Source organism: Palaemon carinicauda, chromosome 3 (genome assembly GCF_036898095.1).
Source record: "Palaemon carinicauda isolate YSFRI2023 chromosome 3, ASM3689809v2, whole genome shotgun sequence".
NCBI lineage: Eukaryota > Metazoa > Arthropoda > Malacostraca > Decapoda > Palaemonidae > Palaemon > Palaemon carinicauda.
In genome coordinates, this window is record NC_090727.1 from 137,198,275 (window position 1) to 137,218,125 (window position 19,851).

Consider the following 19,851-nt stretch of genomic DNA (forward strand, 5'->3'; position numbering starts at 1 on the left):
CCCCGTCAAGGATTACCTAAGCGCAGTAAAGAATTTTATAGTAAGAAAACGGTGAACTGTGTGGGTTAATGTTTTGGAAAGTAATAAATGGGAAAAATCATAACTGTTTATCCTTGAAGTTATTTTGCATATTGGTCATGCAATGAGCTTTGTTTTTAATATGCACTCATGAGATGTCCCAAGTGCAGTGAGTGTGACATGAGTTAAAGATAAAGTAATTTTTTGTGAATGCAGGTTTTCAAAAACAAAGATCAGAAAACTATCTACGACATTGTATCAGATTCTGTATCTAAGATTTTAACAATTTTAAAGAACACATATTCAGTAAATACAATTTGAATTTCTGTTACAGAATTTTTTTTTTTTTTATTATTTTTTATTACCTATATTCATTATTTTATATTTTCTTTTGAATTTATTCAAGCCTGCTCTCTAAGAGGTGAGTTTGATTCATAGGGCTAGGTAATATCCCATTTTGATAATAATTGATACATGGAGTATCCACTTATGACTTTGGTACTGTATTTCTTATTAAGAGGTCACCTAAGTTTGAGTGAAGGGTTTGTCCACTGTGCAGTGGGATAAAAAGTACTATACTGTACTTGTGAAATTAAGGCTATCTTTGAAAACATGAAATGATATTCTTGATTGTACAATTATGCTTCACATATTGTGTGATTATGCTGTCGTCAGTTTTCCATTAATATTTATTTATTTCACAATCTCCAATCCTCTCACAGGCTTAGTGTACCTGAAAACACCCCATTTACTGCCGTATTGAAGTTTGCTGCGGAGGAATTTAAGGTTGCGCCTGCAACTTCGGCTATTATTACTGATGATGGGATAGGCATCAATCCAAGTCAGAGTGCTGGTTAGTAATATTTTCCTCTATTATTTTTACTTGTGTTCATATGAAGCACAAAAATATTCTTTACTAATGTTTGTTCTTTACTAATGTTTGTTCTGACAAAGATACAAACCTTCGCTATTTATAGGGTATTACTTTCGGCAACGCTGGAAACCAGCCAAGACAATTTTAGTGAGGGATAATTACCCCATCCGCTAGTTAGCGGTAGGGGGTTGGGGTAGACTAGCTACCCCACTCACTCACACCTGTCGGTTGAGTAACCACGTTAAACAAACTGCCTTGACTTTATTACTTTTTCTTTTTCTTTTGTGTGTGTCTGTGTGTGTATGGTTATTGTCCCGCTATGCGGACATGTCCAGGGATTGAAGGCCGCCGCTGTGGCACCTTCATGTCATCCGTGGAGACGGACCCACACCCTTTATGCCCGGCTTGCCGGGGAACTCTGTGTTCGCGGGACAACACCTGTTCCGAGTGTAGGGAGTGGCCTGCCTCCCAGTGGGAGAGGTTTGCACGTAAGCAGAAAAAGAAGTCTAAATGCGAATCTTCGCTTTCGGGGTCTTCCTCGAAATCGAAGAAATCGCGGGCTTCTGCTTCCTCTACGCCCAAATCTCTGCCCGAAGCTAATCCTCGACCAGGCCCTTCCGGGGTACGGTCGAGCAGTAGCGCAGGTCTTGTGACTCCAGGTCATCCCTGTAGGATAGACGAGGATGCCGACTCCCCTAGTGAGTCGGCTCCTTCTCTTCCCCCTGGGAGTGCCTGTTCTTTTCCAGACCTTGGGTCTGGTTCCGACACCGAGGAGTTAGCTAACCCACCAGGAGCGGTGGCAGGGCTCTCTCCAAGGTGAGCTTTCCCTTCGGGGGAACATATCTCTCGTTCGCGGGAGAAGGTTGCCTCTGTGCATCGGCAATCTCCTTACGCTTTAGGTTCTCCTCCAGGGGCGGAAAGAGAACCTTGTTATAAGCGTAGTTCTCCTTCGGGCGAACTTTCCTCCCCTGCGGAGGATTTATCTGTTGACCTTAATCACTCTCTCCCTCGGGCGGAGTCTGTTGTATGTTCCTCTCCGGAGGTTCGTAGAGTGGAGGGGTGGGTAACCCCTCTCCACCCCGGGCGTTCTCCTCCTCGGGCTGTGAGGAGACGTCTTTTTGAACCTGCTGGTTCTCCTCACGTTGACCCTTCGGGGTCTCGTGATGATCACCCTTTGGGCTGGCGTGATCGTAAGCCTTCGGGCTCTCGTCATGTTGATCCTGCGGGTTCTCATGACAGTAGGTGTCCTTCAGGTCTCCGTCGCGCTGAACCTTCGGGCTCTCGTGACTTGAAACCTTTGGGTTTCTCTTACGCTGAACCCTCGGGCTCTCGTAACGACGGTAACGTTGAACCTCCGGGTTCTCATACCGTCAGTCACGTTGATCCTTCGGGATCTCGTGACAGAGGAACCTCGATTCCTCGTTACGCTGACCCTTCGGGGTCTCTTAACCTGAGTTACGCTGAACCATTGGGCTCTCGTAACTCTAGTCACGCTAACACTTCGGTGTATCGTGACAGAGAAACTCTGGTTTCTCGTTGCGTTGATCCTTCGGGTTCACGCAACACAGTTCACGCTGAACTTTCGGGTTCTCGTCACCAGAGTCATTCTTTTTATGACAGAGTTTTTAAACTCTCGTTGTGTTGATTGTTCGCGGTTACACAACACAAGCTATCGTGAACCTTCGGGTGAGAGTAGCAATGAGTTCTCTCACCAACCTGAGAGCTCTCGCGCGCACGACCAAGTTAGCGCGCATGACCGTCTTGGCGCGCGCAAACAAAATGGCGATCATGGTGCGCGGGTTCATCCTATGGCACGCCATATGCACGAACATCCTGTTGCTCGCCATGCGCACGAACAACACACTGCGCACCATGCGCGCGAGCAACATTATGCGCGCCAGGTGCGCGAAACCCCTCATGCGCTCCAGGAGCGCGAAAAAGGTGCGCTCAATCGGGAAAGGCGCGCGCACGAGCTCCCTTCCGCCTACCAACAGTTCGGCGCAAGAGCGCACGATTATCTTGGCGCTCACAATCGATCTCTCGAGCCTCTTAGGCCTCAACAGAGACAACGGTCACCTGTGTGACCGAGGCCAGATCCTATCCCTAAGGGTAGACCTGTGCCTATCTTGCCTGTAGGGAAGCCTCCATCAGACAAGAGTGTTAGGAAACCTGCTCAGGTTCCTAAACCCAGGGAGCAGTCCTTTCCTAAGGACCTTCCCGCTAGTTCCTCAGGAGCCCGTGACTTAGCACCTTATTCAATGTAATGCGCCAAGCCATGAAGGGAGTCGTTCACCGCTCCCAGCCCTTAGGCGATACACCTAGGATTCCCTTGTCGCCTCCTCTTTTCCCAGGGTCCTCTCTTCCCTCCGATCCTAGGAGGAGGTCGGAAGTTCCCGCACAGGCGGGTCCTTCAGGCAAGGGGAGACAATCATCCCCTCGCAAAAGACCTCTGGAGGAGATTAGGCATGAACCTCAGGGTAGCCCCCAGCAGTTCAAGACGCCACAGGCCAGGCCAAAGGGGGAAAGGAAAAGGATTCGTCCTTCGCCCACCAAGGAGGATAGGGTTACTTACTATGGAGACTCCTTCCGTTCTTTACCGGTCGAGATAGTGTCTAAGGAGGCACGACCTGCGACCGGACGGGATTCACCCCGTACGGCAATGGACTTACATTCCACCCGTAAGCCGATGGAGTCCTCTAGGCCCTTGGGGACAGAAGACCTCCGGCCTCGTAGGAGGGAACCGAAGGATTTGTTCACCATCCCCAAATCCTCGGCCAGGCTTTCTTCCTCACTGCCTCCCAGGCAGCTGGAAGCAAGCACCTCCCCGGTAGTCTCCCTATCCCCATTCTATACAGTTGATGACTTCGACCCATGCCGGGCTCCTATGGATGAAAGCTGGGACGTGGAAGGGCAGAGCGATCTCGAGGATGACGCTTTCCCAGCAGCCGCTAGCCCTAAGCTTACAGAGGATGAGAGGAAGGAGTCGCAACATGCCTTCTGGCAGGTCCTAGCCTGCATCCGTTTCATCAATGGGCTAACAGATCCATCGGCAGACCCTCTAGATGGAAAAGAAACGGTCCTTGACCAGTTCTATGGCACTCAGAAACCTCATAGGACCAGTGCAGCTTTGCCCTGGTCAAAGGGGTTGAAGAGTGCCAAACAGAAGGCAGTGTCCCAGGCAACTGGGTCTACCTCTTCTCTCCGCTCCAACTCGTCCTCCAAGCTCCTACCTCCTCCGTATGTGTTTCAGAGGAGGTACTACGAGATCCTCGGGGAATCTCTTCCAACGCTGCCTCTCGACCACTCTATAGAGGCACTCTCGAAGGCCACCCCCTTCGAGAAACTTATGGGACTTCGTCTCCTTTTCGGCCTCTGAAATCCTAAACCAGGAAAAGGTGGCGAAGTACGCCATGCAGGCTACTTCGTGGCTGGATTTCTGGTTAGGATCCTTTGGACAACTGATGGGGTCTAAAGACTTGTCTCGGGAGTCCTCCAGGAAGTCTTTGGAGACTTTCCTATTGTCTGGCACTCGGGCCATCGAGTTCCTCTCCCATCAGGTAGTGAACCTTTGGGCCAACACTATCCTGAAGAGGAGAGATGCCGTCATAGGCAAGCTCTATAGACATCTCCCTCAGGCCGAAGTAGCGAGTCTGAGAAACGCTCCTTTCGAGGGCAATGCTTTGTTACATCCCGAGGATGTCGAGCGGGTGGCAGAGAGGTGGAGGAAGTCCAGTTAGGACTCCCTCGTCCAAAAGGTCTTAACAGCTAGACCTTACCCCTCTCAGCCACAGCGGAAAGCACAGAAAAACCCGCAGCCGAAAAGTGCTAGAGACCCAAAACAGCAGGGTAAAAAGGGTGCAAAGCAGGCCTTTCACGGCAAAAAGTCGTTCTGTGGAGGAAAGGGTAAGAAGTGATCTGGTCAAGGCCGATCCCAATAAGACAGGCAATCCTCCCATTTGCCCACCTGTGGGGGGTTGCCTGCAAAGCCGCTGGCAGAGATGGCTTCACCACGGGGCCGAACCCTGGACGGTCGAGGTGATTCTTTCAGGGTATCGTATCCCGTTCACGCTCTCTCTTCCTCCACTGTCTCGAGTGCCGATTCCATTGAACTGTCAAATAACGTCCAACTCGCCCAGTTGCAGGACAGTTGTCTGGGCCTAGCAGGACATCGGTTCATGCTCCTTCTCCACCGTCAAACTGGTTATCTTCTTCTGGACGCTCTGCGTGTTTTTTAAACGGTGTAGACCCTATTTTTATTATGCTGCTAGATATGCAACAGAAGCTCTCTTCGCTCATGCTAGTTTATCGGCCTGCGAACAACAAGAAGGTAGCAGGCCTGGACCCTGAGTGTCAGGTAACTTCACACCTGGACACCAAGCGTAGTGAGGCTACTAGTCAAGATGTTCTTGATGACGAATGTCTTTACAACTCCCTAGTTAAATGTCGTATTTTAGCCATTTTTAACCCAAGGAGTCAAGCAAACAGACGTGACGTCAAACGTTCACCTAACAGGACGTCGAGCTTCCAGCGGAACAGGACATCTTGCAGGATGTGACGTCGAGCGTCCAGCAAGACGTGACGTCGAGTGTCTATCGAGACGCAACATTAACCATCAAGCACAATGCGACCCCGAGCGTCAAACAGCTCGTGACATGAACTTGTAAGCGTTCCCACCATTTAAAGTGCGGTACAAGGTGTTACAAAAGTTCGTGTCTCACGAGGGAACCAGGTTGACTTTAGTGGCTCCTTTCTGGCCGTCAAGAAGGTGGTTCACAGAGGTACTGGATTGGATGGTGGGCGTTCCAAGAAGCCTGCCATTGAGAATAGATCTTCTCAAACAACCTCTCTTGGCAAGAAACCATCTAAACCTCCAAGTTCTACATCTGACTGCCTTCAGACTATCGAAAAACTCGCAAGCGCTAGAGGATTTTCGAAGGAGGCAGCTAGGGCTATCGCTAGAGCAAGGACGACTTCTACCATAAAAGTTTATCAGTCCAAGTGGGAGGTTTTTAGAGAATGTTGTAGAACTAAATCAGTTTCTTCATTCAGTACCTCTGTAACGCAAATTGCTGATTTCTTCTTAGACCGTAGAAGAAAGCACAACTTTTCTTCCTCGACCATCAAGGGGTACAGGAGTATGCTGGCAGCTGTATTCAGACACAGGAATTTAGATCTCTCAAATAATAAAGACCTTCAAGATCTCAGATCTTTTGAGACTTCTAAGAAGCGTCAACAAGAATCACCAGCCTGGAATTTAGATGTTGTTTTAAAATTCCTCATGAGTGACAGATTCGAGCCTTTACACTCGGCTTCTTTTAAAGATCTGATTTTGAAGACACTTTTCTTAGTAAGTCTGGCACCAGCTAAGAGAGTCAGTGAAGTTCACGCTTTTAGCAAGAATATTAGCTTCAGAAACGGAAAAGCCATATGCTCCTTGCAACTTGGATTCCTGGCCAAAAGCGAACGTCCTTCTCATCCATGGCCTAAATCTTTTGCGATTGCTAACCTCTCTGATATGGTTGGTGAAGAGCTGGAGAAAGTCCTGTGTCCTGTTAGAGCACTGAAGTTCTATCTGGACAGAACTAAAGATTTAAGAGGCAATTCAGAAGCTCTTCATGTCTAAAAACGCCCTATCTTTTTTTTATAAGACTTTTAATTAGAGAGGCTCACTCACACTGTGGTGAGGCAGACCTTAAGCTGCTGAAAGTAAAGACTCATGAAGTTAGAGCTGTGGCAACTTCTGTAGCTTTTAAACAAAATTGTTCTCTGCAAAGCATCATGGATACAACCATTTGGAGGAGTAAATCTGTATTCGCTTCGCATTACTTGAAACGTGTCCAGGCTCTTTATGAGGACTGCTACACTTTGGGACCATTCGTAGCAGCGAGTGCAGTAGTAGGTGAAGGATCTACCACTACGTTCCAAAAATCCCTAGTACCCTTGTTCTTCTCTTGGAACTTTTATATATTTTTATGGTTGTATGTGGAGATTGGTCGACAATCTTCCGCAATCTTTGATTTAGTCAGGTGGTCATTTTGTTCCTTGAGAGCGCCCGGAACAAGGCTATTAGTTGAGGTCCTGTCAGCATAGAGGTTATTTACCCATTTGACAGCTCCTAGAGATCTTCAGCCCCCTGGGTGGATCGCTGTATCTCATAAGGATAGCAGACATAATGAGGCAGAGAATCATTGAAGTCAGCTTCCCTAACCGCTACAAACCCTTAAGCTTGTTTCAATTAACTCTTAAGTAATATTCCAACAATGTTGCTGTTTCTAACCCTCCACCAAGGGTGTCAATCAGCTATTCCTATATATCCAGCAGGTAAGTTTAATGTTTAAAAATGATATTTTCATAATAGAATAAATTTTTGAACATACTTACCCGCTGGTTATATAACCTTTATTCCCCCCCTCCTCCCCTCTAGAGACATTCTATGGGCATGGAAAATCTGGAGATTCATGGAATGGTTCTGTGTAGCTCGCGTGAGGGTGCTAGTGTACACCTGGCTACTCTATCTGCGATTGCCACGAGTTTTGAATTTCTGCCGGACGTCAGAGGACTCAAGCTATTCTTATATAACCAGCGGGTAAGTATGTTCAAAATTTTATTTTATTATGAAAATATCATATTTGGGGTTTTTATTATTAAAAGGCCATCAGTAATCAGTTTTGATTTTTAGCGTTTGAAGGTGGTTTTACAGTATTTAAAAGACTCGACTTTTGAACATTAGAAAAATATTTAACTTTCGGATTTCCCAGCTAAAATACTTTTCCTATTAGCATTGGCTTCATTTAAATGCATATTTTGCTGTGGACACACATCTTATAAGGTAAGCTTTAGTAGTTTAAGGTGATTTTGTGTAATGCCTTCCTTCAGAGCAAACATCATCTCCAGACGGAGAGTCTGCCACAATTTTTTCACTCCCCTTTGTTGGAAATGGATGTAAGATAAAAATGCATCTGAAAAATTTCTTTGTCTGGTAAGAGCCATTCATTAATTGAACCTTAGGTTGTTATTGGAGATTAGGATACCAAATCATTGTGTTGAAAATTCACATTTCTAGTAAAAAGTTTGATCATAAAAATTCCCAAAGTAAATTGGAGGTAAATCTTACAAAGGCTCTGAAGGTTAATGTTCAGGATACATACATACATATACCAAGGCACTTCCCCCAATTTTGGGGGGTAGCCGACATCAACAAAGAAACAAAAACCAAAAGGGGACCTCTACTCTCTATGTTCCTCCCAGCCTAACAAGGGACTCAACCGAGTTCAGCTAGTACTGCTAGGGTGTCACAGCCCACCCTCCCACATTATCCACCACAGATGAAGCTTCATAATGCTGAATCCCGTACTGCTGCTACCTCCGCGGTCATCTAAGGCATCGGAGGCAGCAGCAGGGCCTACCGGAACTGCGCCACAATCGCTCGCCATTCACTCCTATTTCTAGCACGCTCTCTTGCCTCGCTCACATCTATCCTCCTATCACCCAGAGCTTCCTTCACTCCATCCATCCACCCAAACCTTGGCCTTCCTCTCGTACTTCTCCCATCAACTCTTGCATTCATCACCTTCTTTAGCAGACAGCCATTTTCCATTCTCTCAACATGGCCAAACCACCTCAACACATTCATATCCACTCTAGCTGCTAACTCATTTCTTACACCCGTTCTCACCCTCACAACTTCGTTCCTAACCCTATCTACTCGAGATACACCAGCCATACTCACTTCATCTCAAACACATTCAATTTCTGTCTCTCCATCACTTTCATTCCCCACAACTCCGATCCATACATCACAGTTGGTACAATCACTTTTCCATATAGAACTCTCTTTACATTCATGCCCAACCCTCTATTTTTTACCACTCCCTTAACTGCCCCCAACACTTTGCAACCTTCATTCACTCTCAGACGTACATCTGCTTCCACTCCACCATTTGCTGCAACAACAGACCCCAAGTACTTAAACTGATCTACCTCCTCAAGTAACTCTCCATTCAACATGACATTCAACCTTGCACCACCTTCCCTTCTCGTACATCTCATAACCTTACTCTTACCCACATTAACTCTCAACTTCCTTCTCTCACACACACACTTCCAAATTATGTCACTAATCATCCACGCTTCTCTTCTGTGTCTGCAACCAGTACAGTATCAACCGCAAACAAAAACTGATTTACCTCCCATTCATGCATTCATGGTCATTCTCGTCTACCAGCGGGTAAGTTTAATGTTTAAAAATGATATTTTCATAACAAAATAAATTTTTGAACATACTTACCCGCTGGTTATATAACCTTTATTCCCCCCCTTCTCCCCTCTAGAGACATTCTATGGGCATGGAAAATCTGGAGATTCATGGAATGGTTCTGTGTAGCTCGCGTGAGGGTGCTAGTGTACACCTGGCTACTCTATCAGGATACTAGGATTAAATCTGCATCTCTTAAATTTTTGCAGATATCAAATGAGGCGGCTCAATGGCATCACCATGTTGTTCGCTGAATATTACTTTGAAGAGTTCAAGTTTTCTTTTTGAGATTACTGGGCTCAGTTCAGTTAATATATGATTTTCATATTTAAAAAAATTTTCAAATATCCTGAGGAAAACAGTCAGGAGTCTCATATTTGAAGGTTTGTTACCTGTAATCTAGATCACTTCGGAGTTTAGAATTTTGATTATACTACAATACTTTTTTAATTGTATTATTTACCAGTACCTATCTCTTTCTCCATCAGTGTGTGGGAGACAGCAATATGAATATTAGGGAGTTTTATAGAAATAAACATCTTAATAATAAACATTTTTATTTCTATACTCAACTGCTGTTCATATACATGACTACCCTCCTTCCCACTAACTTGATATCAGAGAACAGGAAATAGTTTGACTTTGAAACTGGAACAAGGGCCTTCTTGCCATTAACTGCTAGTGTCTCATTATTTTACTATTGGTATATGTCTTTTGAAAGGAAAGAAAGTGGGATTTATTTTTCAAAAATTTTAAGGGTAAATGTCAATAAACCTAGCTTCTGGAGAAAGAAGTAATATGAAAATCAGGTGAATATAGAAATAAAAAAGATTAATATTGAAATACATTTTTACACACAGTATTAGCTGAGAGGTTGTTATTAGTACAGTGATCATATGGTTGGATGTTACTATACATGTAATCTGGAACAATAGTTGGTTTTCGACATTCGACATTGTTCAGATATTTACTGAATAAAGTAACTTATACTTCCCCGATACACATACTGAACGGGAAAAAGTACTTATAACCTGTAATGTTATAAAAACCAGATAGCTTCATTAATAAACCTCCATGTACAGTACTTCATTGTCATTGTACGACTTACAGAGAGATGTAAGGTTGGGTCAAATGGCGTTATGTAAATTTGATACTGTATTTGTATTTAATATTCAAGGATGACCACCATGTTAGAACCGACATTTGTTGAACTGGCATAAAGACAGTATTACTGTATTTGATAATTGAAGTTGAAGGGAACATAAAAATATAATCAAGAATAAACTTTTTAATAAATAAGTCAGAGAACAAATATAATCCCAAACAGTTAACTGTATTTAAAGATTAAGTTAAAAAGAGCATGACTGACTAATAATAATGTAGAATAAACAGTTTATTTGATTATTAAATACTTATATGATCTAAAATTACTTTCTTTTAAGGATTTAGGAAATTAAATGAATAAAATCTGAAATAATACACTGAATATACAAGTAATCTAAAATTTAGTTTGCATTTAATGATTGAGTCAATGAGAACAAAGTGTAATCTAGCATAAGTCGTGCACATGATAATCAAGTTGAAGAGAACATGCAAAGGTAATCTAATTTGAGAGAGAATTACTGATACTGGTAAGTTAAGACTACATCTGATTTTATGTCAGAATATAAAAAAAAATTTGTTCCGTAACCGAAATACAAACCACGCTATTTACAAAGGGTTACCTTTTAGCGCAGCTGAAATGGCGAGCCATTAGAATTTAACGAGGGTGTATTACCCCCGCGCTAGTTAGCGGGGGGGTAGGGGAGTGGTAGCTAGCTACCCCTCCTCCCCCTCACACACAGGTGAATACTCACTTTCACTTTAGGCTCGGACTGTGACAGACGTCTCTGTCTTGGTCCTCTCTTGGCAGCCATTGTTTGTTTTGTCTTTACTTAATCGCTTACTTTTCATTTACTCAATATATATGTAAACGTGTTTTCATGTTTGTATACATATTTGAGTTTAGAAATCAGTAAGTTTCCTTTTCAGATTTGTGTGTGTAGTGTACTTCTACGTGGTGTCCTCGACAGTTGGCCGCCACGGCGTTATGGGTGGCGATCGAGTTTGACTTATGTCTTTCTCTCTCTCTCTCTCTCTCTCTTGAGGTCGTTCACCCTTTTACTACGTGTTACTACGCCCTTGTAGCTTCCTTTCCGTGTGGGGGGTTTGCTACGCCGTACGTTTGTCTCAATTAGTTTATGAATCTAATTGTATTTGTTGATTTTTCAGCTTTGTAGAACGATTCCTTTCGGGGTTTTCGTTCTTTCTTTAGTGTTCATTCATTTTTAAATTACATAATTACATAGTTACATAATTATAATTATAATTCTGTTTTGGTTACAGCTCTCCTCTCGTGAGTGTAAGTGGTTGTGAGGGCACGTGCCTGTTGTGTAATTCTTGTTTCCTTTCCCTCGGGATTCCTCTTCGGAGCCTTCCCGGGGGAATGAATGTGTACTAATGTTTTTTTGTTTTATTTTTTTACAGTTACCGATCTAGTTCGTTTCTGTAATATGGCAACGGTGTGAGCTGTCTTGTTGAGTCCTGGGGATTCGGCTGTTGCTGCCTCCCCCCTTGTGTTTTCGTCAGGGGCGTGTCTCCTTCTACTGGAAGTACTCCCGCGACGACGGACAGCTCTCCAGTTCATTTTAGAACTCTCAGGAGGCTTGCCTCATTGGGCAGGTAACTTTCCTTCCGAGGGAAGTTTTTCCTGTCCAGGCTTGAGTTTTTCCCCTTATGGAGGGTTCTCCTCTTGCCTTTTTTTTCGTGCGACTATGCTCTTGGTGCTGAGCGGTCACACCTGCAGTTTCGCTCAAGGGGCTGGGCAACTGCAGGAGCTCCTCTTCGGAGGATTGCTCCTTTTAGGTCACTGGCTGACCAGTCTCTTCTACGAAGTGTTTCTCTTTCGTTCGCGAGAGAGTACACTCATAGAGACTCCTCTTCGGAGGTTTCTTCTGTTGCTGTTGCTGTTGGCCTCCCTCGCCGTAAGGCCCACCGTCCGCCTCGTCGTAAGGGCCTCTCATCTCCCTATAAGGGTGCTTGAGGCGCCTTTTTGAATCTCCGTTTGCAGCCTACAACTCCCTTTTCTCGATCTTCCGCCTTGGTGCAAATGGACAGCAGTCTGATCTCGTCTTCCGACGGGCAACGGTCTTCCCGACGGGCAACGGTCTTCCCGACGGACAGCGATCTTCCGACGGACATCAGTCTCCCGGCGGACAACGATCCCTTCGGGGCAAAGGGTTGCCTCCCACGGGGGTTCTTCCCTTGCGTGTTAGGGTTTCCCTGCGCGCCCTTCTGATGTGTTCTCTCTTGCTCCTGCTCAGTGTTAACGCACAGGCGCTCTTCTGCTCTTCAGCGCTCTCCTCTTCGTCAGCGCTTTCATGATGATCATCCCTGCGGTTCCTGTTGGTTCCTGTTACGCGCCCTGTGCGCCCACGTTCGCCCTCGCGATCTCGAACTTCGGTTCGGGTCGGGGTCAATCAGCGATCATCAGCTCGTCAGCGATCATCAGCTCGCCAGCGATCACCTGTCTCTCGGCGATCTCCGGATCGCCCTCGTGTGTTACAGCCGGCACGCCAACGTTCTCCAACTCTTCTGAAGGAACATGGTTCGCCAGCTACTAGCTCACCTGCGCATGCTGATCGCCATCGCGCGACCCTCAACTGCGGATGCTGATCGCCATCGCGCGACCCTCACCTGCGGATGCTGATCGCCATCGCGCGACCCTCACCTGCGGATGCTGATCGCCATCGCGCGACCCTCACCTGCGGATGCTGATCGCCATCGCGCGACCCTCACCTGCGGATGCTGATCGCCATCGCGCGACCCTCACCTGCGGATGCTGATCGCCATCGCGCGACCCTCACCTGCGGATGCTGATCGCCATCGCGCGACCCTCACCTGCGGATGCTGATCGCCATCGCGCGACCCTCACCTGCGGATGCTGATCGCCATCGCGCGACCCTCACCTGCGGATGCTGATCGCCATCGCGCGACCCTCACCTGCGGATGCTGTTCGCCATCGCGCGACCCTCACCTGCGGATGCTGATCGCCATCGCGCGACCCTCAACTGCGGATGCTGATCGCCATCGCGCGACCCTCACCTGCGGATGCTGATCGCCATCGCGCGACCCTCAACTGCGGATGCTGATCGCCATCGCGCGACCCTCAACTGCGGATGCTGATCGCCATCGCGCGACCCTCAACTGCGGATGCGGATCGCCATCGCGCGACCCTCAACTGCGGATGCGGATCGCCATCGCGCGACCGCACACCTGCGGATGCGGATCACCATCGCGCGACCCTGCGCATGCTGATCGCCGACCTGCAGAGGCTGCTCGCCATCGCGCGACCGCCCATCTGCGCATGCTGATCACCATCGCGCGATCGCCCTCCTGCACATGCTGCTCGCGATCGCTCACCTTCGCATATTGCTCGCCAACGCACGATCGCTCACCTGCGCATGCTGCTCGACCATCGCGTCGGCATAACACAACGCGCCATCGCCAACCTGCGCGTCAGCGCTCACCGGCTCACCACCGATCGCTTGTTGATCCATATCGCCAGTGGTCTTCCTCGCCATCGGCCTCGGACTCGCGCTCATCCACCTGCCCACCCTCACGACCGCTCGCCTGCGCGACCGCGCGACCACTCGCCTGTGCGCCCGCGCGACCACTCGCCTGTGCGCCCGCACGACCATTCGCCTGCGCGCCCACACGCCCACGTTCCTGCACGTCTACGCTCATGCGCGTCCACGCCCATGCTCTCCAATGTTCGCCCACGCGCGAACCAACGGTTTTCCATCACGCGGACGGATGGTGTTCCGTCGCGCGAACCTACAGTGTTTCTTCGCACAAACGTCGGCTTACTTCTTGCAGTATCCATTGCTCGTCTATGGGTTATTGCTCGCCGACCACCAGCTTGCGCTCCTTCGCTCACCTCCGTGTGCGTTACCGCGCATGGGCGCTTCCACGTGCGCCCACTCGAAAATCTTTGAATTACCGTCGCGCGAGCTCCAGGGCGATTGCGACCACGACTCCCAATGGGGTTTTCGCAGCATGGCCAGCCTGGCGAGTTCTTCTGGAGCGTTTTTCCAGAACACGGCCTCACCCCATAAACGCAGAGCATGGCACTTGCAAGAATAGGAGAAACTTAAGGGAGATCTGAGCAACACTCCTCTTTCCTGAACCTGGTTAGCCCTTCCCCGTCATTCCCTGGAAGGATTTTTGGCGGGGGGGCTTTCCGTTCGAGATTTCTCCATCGGACAAGGGGTGACGGCTTACCCCTTCCTCTGGGAGCTTACCAGGTTCTTTCCCTCCTCGGTTACGGCCCGAGGTTTGGTTCAAGGAAGCTACAGGAAGATCAGGGGTACTTTCCTCCTCTCGAGCTCAGGCACCTTGGCCTTTCGTCGTTAAGTATCTAACTTGCGGACAAGCTCGATGTTGTACCATCTGGACGCGGTGACTGAGGGCTTCCTTCGGGTGTCTCATCTGTGGAGGTCGACGACCTCAGACACCCTTCCATCCTTGAGAAGAGTTTGTTTGTGCCCAAGGACAGAGACTTAGACAGCTGCTGTGCGGAGGAAATCGACTTCCGGTTTCACTCCTCCAAGGCGCTTTCTTCCAGACTCTGCAGGGCTCCAGCGCCCTTTTCTTTCAACCACGTCAGCCTAAGTTATCGGCTACGACAACTGGGACAAGGTGTCCAATTGCAGTTTCCTCCTGTCAGGAACAGATGGCACGGGAGACTCCCCCGGGGGGGCATAGTCCTAAAAGGAGTTCACGAACTCTAGGATTGCAGGTTTTTCGCTGGGAGGATGCTAAAGGTTACTCATCCGAATGACAGCTTCCCGATGCCCATTCCCGCACAATCTCTGTGATTAGCCAAGGATATCGTGCCTGCCGTCTCTGTCAGCGAATTCAGTGTCTCTGAACCTCTATGCCATAGCGTCAGCAGAGTGGCCCGGTTGGGCAGAATTATCCATACCTTAGGCGAAGGTCTTCCTTAGGATCATCGACGGCTTCACCCCCGGCCCCCTCAGTCGATCCTTTCTTGTAAGGAAGGATCTGAGAGGGGATGTCCGTAGTCTACCTCTCAGCCCTGATCAAGTTTGTCGAACAAACTTCGGCCAGCGTAGACCAGCAGAATCGATCAGACTGGTAACGAGGCGACAGGACTCCTTAAACCCTGGATCGGAAGGAAGGGTACTTTCAGTTTCCATTCCATCCATCTTCCAGGGTGCTCATCGAATTCAGCCTAGACTGCAAGTATTCCTGCTTATGATGCAGTGTGGCTATCCCGCCGTGGCATAGCAGGTTTGTTTCCCCAGAGAACTCTCCCTGCCTTCCTCTTGGCCGCTCAGGTGCGGGCTTCCGCCTCCTCTGCTGTTTGGAGGGCTGGTCAACTCCGGTAGGCTCAGGTTCGACCTTCTTCAGCGCCGGGACAAGCTTCCGGATGCTTACCATGAGTGTGGGCTCATGGTATTTTACTTGGGGCCTTCTCTTCCTCTGCCTCAACATCTGGAGTATCTGGCCATGATATTGAGTCAACGGCCTTACCACGTTGGGAACCCCGCTTCTCGTCCGTCCAGCGAGGTTAAGCAACGTCGGTACTTGGATGGGTGACCACCTGGGGACGCCAGATTCTGTTACCACATCCTCCGAGCCTTCCTTTCGGTTGACTGTGGCAAGACTGAGGAGAGTCGCAGTACCTGTTCTCAGTCAAGCAGAGCTTTCAGCCCTACCTTGGAACGTTTCCTAGTTCTCCTTTCCTCATTGACCCGTCTATAGTCCGAACGGTCGCCTCAGGATAAGTTCCATGTGGGGCGATCCAAGTTCCGGTGGCTTCAGGCAATGTTTAACCGGACTCCCTGGCCCTATGGGACCAGCGGAACTATTAGACCTGCAATGGGTGTTGACCTATGGAGCCTCTTGATGGTAGTGGATATTCTCGTCCTTTCCCCACATTCTTGATGCGGTTCTCGGACTCGTCAAAGGAAAGGGGGGGGGCATGTTCCGGTCCAGGCCTATGGTCAAGACCTGAAGGATACCTCTCCATCATTCAGGCAGGCTTAGGGGCCTTAGTCTGGCCCCTCTACAGATCCTACAGCTCCTGCCGAGTCGCCCCGTGCGCGTCGACTTCATGATTCTGGCGTATTCTAACCAGCAGGGGACGCATTTTCACACCTTCACATCTTGCAGTAGAGATACCGGGATGATTGAGATTCTCTCAATACCACCATCGGCTCTCTCATTCCAGGCAGGGGAATGTTCTCTCAGACTATCCGAGCAGAGCCTCGTAGAGAGAGTGTACCTGGGGGTCTTTGACCTTGGGTAACCAGCAAGTACTGGTCTGGGGGACCTGATCGCGACAGCTTGGAACCTCAAGCTTCCGCTATTCTTCCCCCCAGTCTCAGACCCCGAGGCTCTGGCAAGATGCATTCCGGTGATGGTGGGACAACTTCGACGCCTGCGTCTTCCCTCCTTTTTGTCTGTGGACAATGGGTCTCAACAAGACCAGGTTGTCTGTCAACCTTTCAATGGGAGAGCTCCACTGGGACTTTGCGCAGAATGGTTTCTGGACTCTCTGCTTCCCTGACGGAACTCCCGGGAGAGCTTCTCCCACGGCGCAGACTACTCAAGCAACCACACTGCGACATCTCTCCCGAACCGGGGCGTCGCTTCGGCTTCATGCCTGGAGACACTACGCTTCCTCCTCAAGAAGAGACAACCCGCTACAGTCGCGGTACGGAGGTCGCGTCATCTGCGATAGTCATCCACAGGGGTCTCCCAGGCAAAGTGAAGAGTCTAAGGTGGTTGGTGCCGTGGGAGATATACCTCTTCCCTTGAGGCCTCTTCTCCAGCAATAACGGTCTTATTGCCTTTCGGCGGGAGGAAACTCCTTTCCGCTCTCGGCAATGAAGCCTGTCGCTCAGCCTTTCCCTGACCTTCAGGCTTAAAGGAATATCTTTTTCCTGCCCGCTGGATCTATCCTCGCTCATGCGAAGCTACGATCGTCCCTGCCCTAGTCGGAAGAAGACCTCTAACTTGGAGCATGGCTCGGACTTTTAGGCCTTTAAGAGATCTTCTCAAGACCCTTTACGACAGGCCTCGGATTGTTTTCCGCCTTGGGTCTCCTGCTCACTCTGGCCACGGCCAGTGTGTAAGCAATCTTCTTGGTCTCTTACGACTCCCCCCTTTCTAAGGAAGAGGGGAAGGCAACATTCAGGCTCGCTCCTGAGTTGTTGGCTAGACTCAGAATCTGGGGGTCCCGGCCCTTCGATCCGATTCATTCAAGATTTCGAGTCTCCATTCTGTATCTGATGTCCCAAGACCTTCTCTTTCTTGCCAGTAAAGGAATCGAGAGGTTAGCGCTGGGAACAGCTGCAGTTTGTCCTCAGTTGCAGTCAATTTTGGAGCACAAGGAGGACATGGGGGAGAGTCTCCAGTATACCTCTTCAGGCCGGACTCAAGGACATTCATCTCGACCTGTCTCCAGACCCTCCCCCGTCATGTCGCCCTACAGCACGATGTTGGATACATCGCAACGTCCCTCGCCTTCGAGTAATACTACTCTGTGACGCAGGTGCTACAAGCTGGAGTCTGGAAGCGTCTAATGACCTTCGCAGCCCGCTTCCTGCAGGGCGTGACCCACAGGAGTCTCGATACGTTTTCTATCGCTCTGTGGTGGCTACACAACAGCTGGTCTAACCTCAGGCTCCTTTTTGGACAGGTAGCAGAAGGTTGAGGGCATTGTTATCAGGTTTTAGTCTGCATGAACGAAAGAAGTATGTCTGGCCCTTACTTCTTTCTTCATCATCCCCTCTACGGGGAAGCAGCATCCTGGTCTCTGCATAGCTGACCTCGAACCTCTGCAGGTAAACCATGCTTCCTTGTGTTCCGAGTATTGAGTCAATACTGTCGCGTCCCCCATACCCTGACGAGGTGGTATTGGGAACGTCCTAACCCAGAGTTCCTTCTGGAGCTCCAGGTCAACTGCCTAGGACGGGTCACACTTCTTCCTTCACACACAAGCTTACGTAGACCACATGGTTCCTTGAGGAGCAAGGAACTTGTGAGGTGCAGGGACTCCTTTTCTCGAGTGCGACTCACTCGGATTCTGAGTCCCCGGGTAAAGCCAAAGCCAATATGGCTGGGGACTTTCCACCCTTCCTAAGGGGTAAGTCACCCTTTGTAAATAGCGTGGTTTGTATTTCGGTTACGGAACAAATGACAAATTCGAAGATAATTTGTATTTTTCCTAACCATACAAACCTTAGCTATTTACACATATTTGCCCGCCAGCCCTGTCCCCCAAGACAAGTCCTACCTCTAAGTGAAAGTGAGTATTCACCTGTGTGTGAGGGGGAGGAGGGGTAGCTAGCTACCACTCCCCTACCCCCCCGCTAACTAGCGCGGGGGTAATACACCCTCGTTAAATTCTAATGGCTCGCCATTTCAGCTGCGCTAAAAGGTAACCCTTTGTAAATAGCTAAGGTTTGTATGGTTAGGAAAAATACAAATTATCTTCGAATTTGTCATATTTATTGTACAGTATTGTTATTGTTGTCCACAGGAACGGTGTTTTTAAAGCATGGCTCAGAGCTTCGACTAATTCCTCGTGACCGTGTAGGATCTTCATGAAAGAACATTCAAGCCATCAATCTGTTCGTCATTGGAATTTTGATTCCATGATATTAAGGAAGAATAAGTTGTAACGTAATCCAAATTATATTTTTCAAGGTCCTATTATCTTTTTATTTATTTTGTGACATTATTCTATTTGATACCATAAATTGCATAGAGCATTAATTTTTATGCAAGTACTGTATCTGTTAATTGTCTGTTATTCCTGCGCAAAAACAAACCTTTGTTATTTGTAATTGGTATAGTTTAGTGTACAAGCTGGTACTTCCAATGAAGAATTATTGAGGTTCCGATAACTAATATGACATGCCCTACTTGCCTGTATTTAGGATTGACGGGCTGTGGCTTGAAGCAGGTAACCCACTCTAACTTCAGCTCTGCTGACACTCAGACATCCGTTGTTGGCCTTTTGAAGTTTTCATTGCTTTTACATTGATTGTTTTTCTCTTGTCTTCCAGAATGAGTGCAAGTAGAGCAAGATGAGGACTTGCCCTGGTGTGGAAGGACATCTCTGTGGGGCTTTCAAGAGACGTGTGGAAGTTGACCTTCATCCTTTTGTATACAACGTGTAGGGGACGTCGATGCTCCTCAGAGTCCCTTCTGCTGTTTGTAGGGAGTGGTTGGTCTCCCAATGGAAGAAATTTCACTGATGGAAGAAGAAATCTAAATAGGATCATTCTTATTCTCCTTCGACTGCTTCAGTGTTGAATCAGAAGAAGTCTAGATCTCTACTGTGACTCTGGAAATTCCCCTGACTGAGCCTTCATTGTCTTCCACCAGGCCAACCGATGAAGGATGGCTACCATTTAATTCTCCAGGTTTATCTTGAAGATGTAGATTCTTCTGTCCTCCATAGTGAGATAGGAGATACTTAATTTACATTAGAGGATAGTCCCCTTGTTATCTCTTTGTCTCCGGTCTTTGAGTTTGCTTCTACTGATACTCGCCACATGACAGCTAAAGAGCATCATGTTGAATTATCTCCTTCGCCATATTTCAGTGCTCTGGCCTATTATGATCA

General features: G+C 48.1%; 1 protein-coding gene across 1 annotated transcript in view; it reads left to right on the forward strand.

The window, feature by feature from the left end:
* LOC137638568 (ubiquitin-fold modifier 1) overlaps positions 1-18,930 on the forward strand; it is a 96,355-nt gene extending 77,425 nt beyond the window's left edge. Inside the window, exons 3-4 of the mRNA XM_068370741.1 lie at positions 741-871; positions 18,760-18,930. Coding sequence (XP_068226842.1) covers positions 741-871; positions 18,760-18,827 — 199 coding nt within the window. The 3' untranslated portion in view covers positions 18,828-18,930. The remainder of the gene's footprint in view (positions 1-740; positions 872-18,759) is intronic.
* The last annotated feature ends 921 nt before the right edge of the window (positions 18,931-19,851 follow it).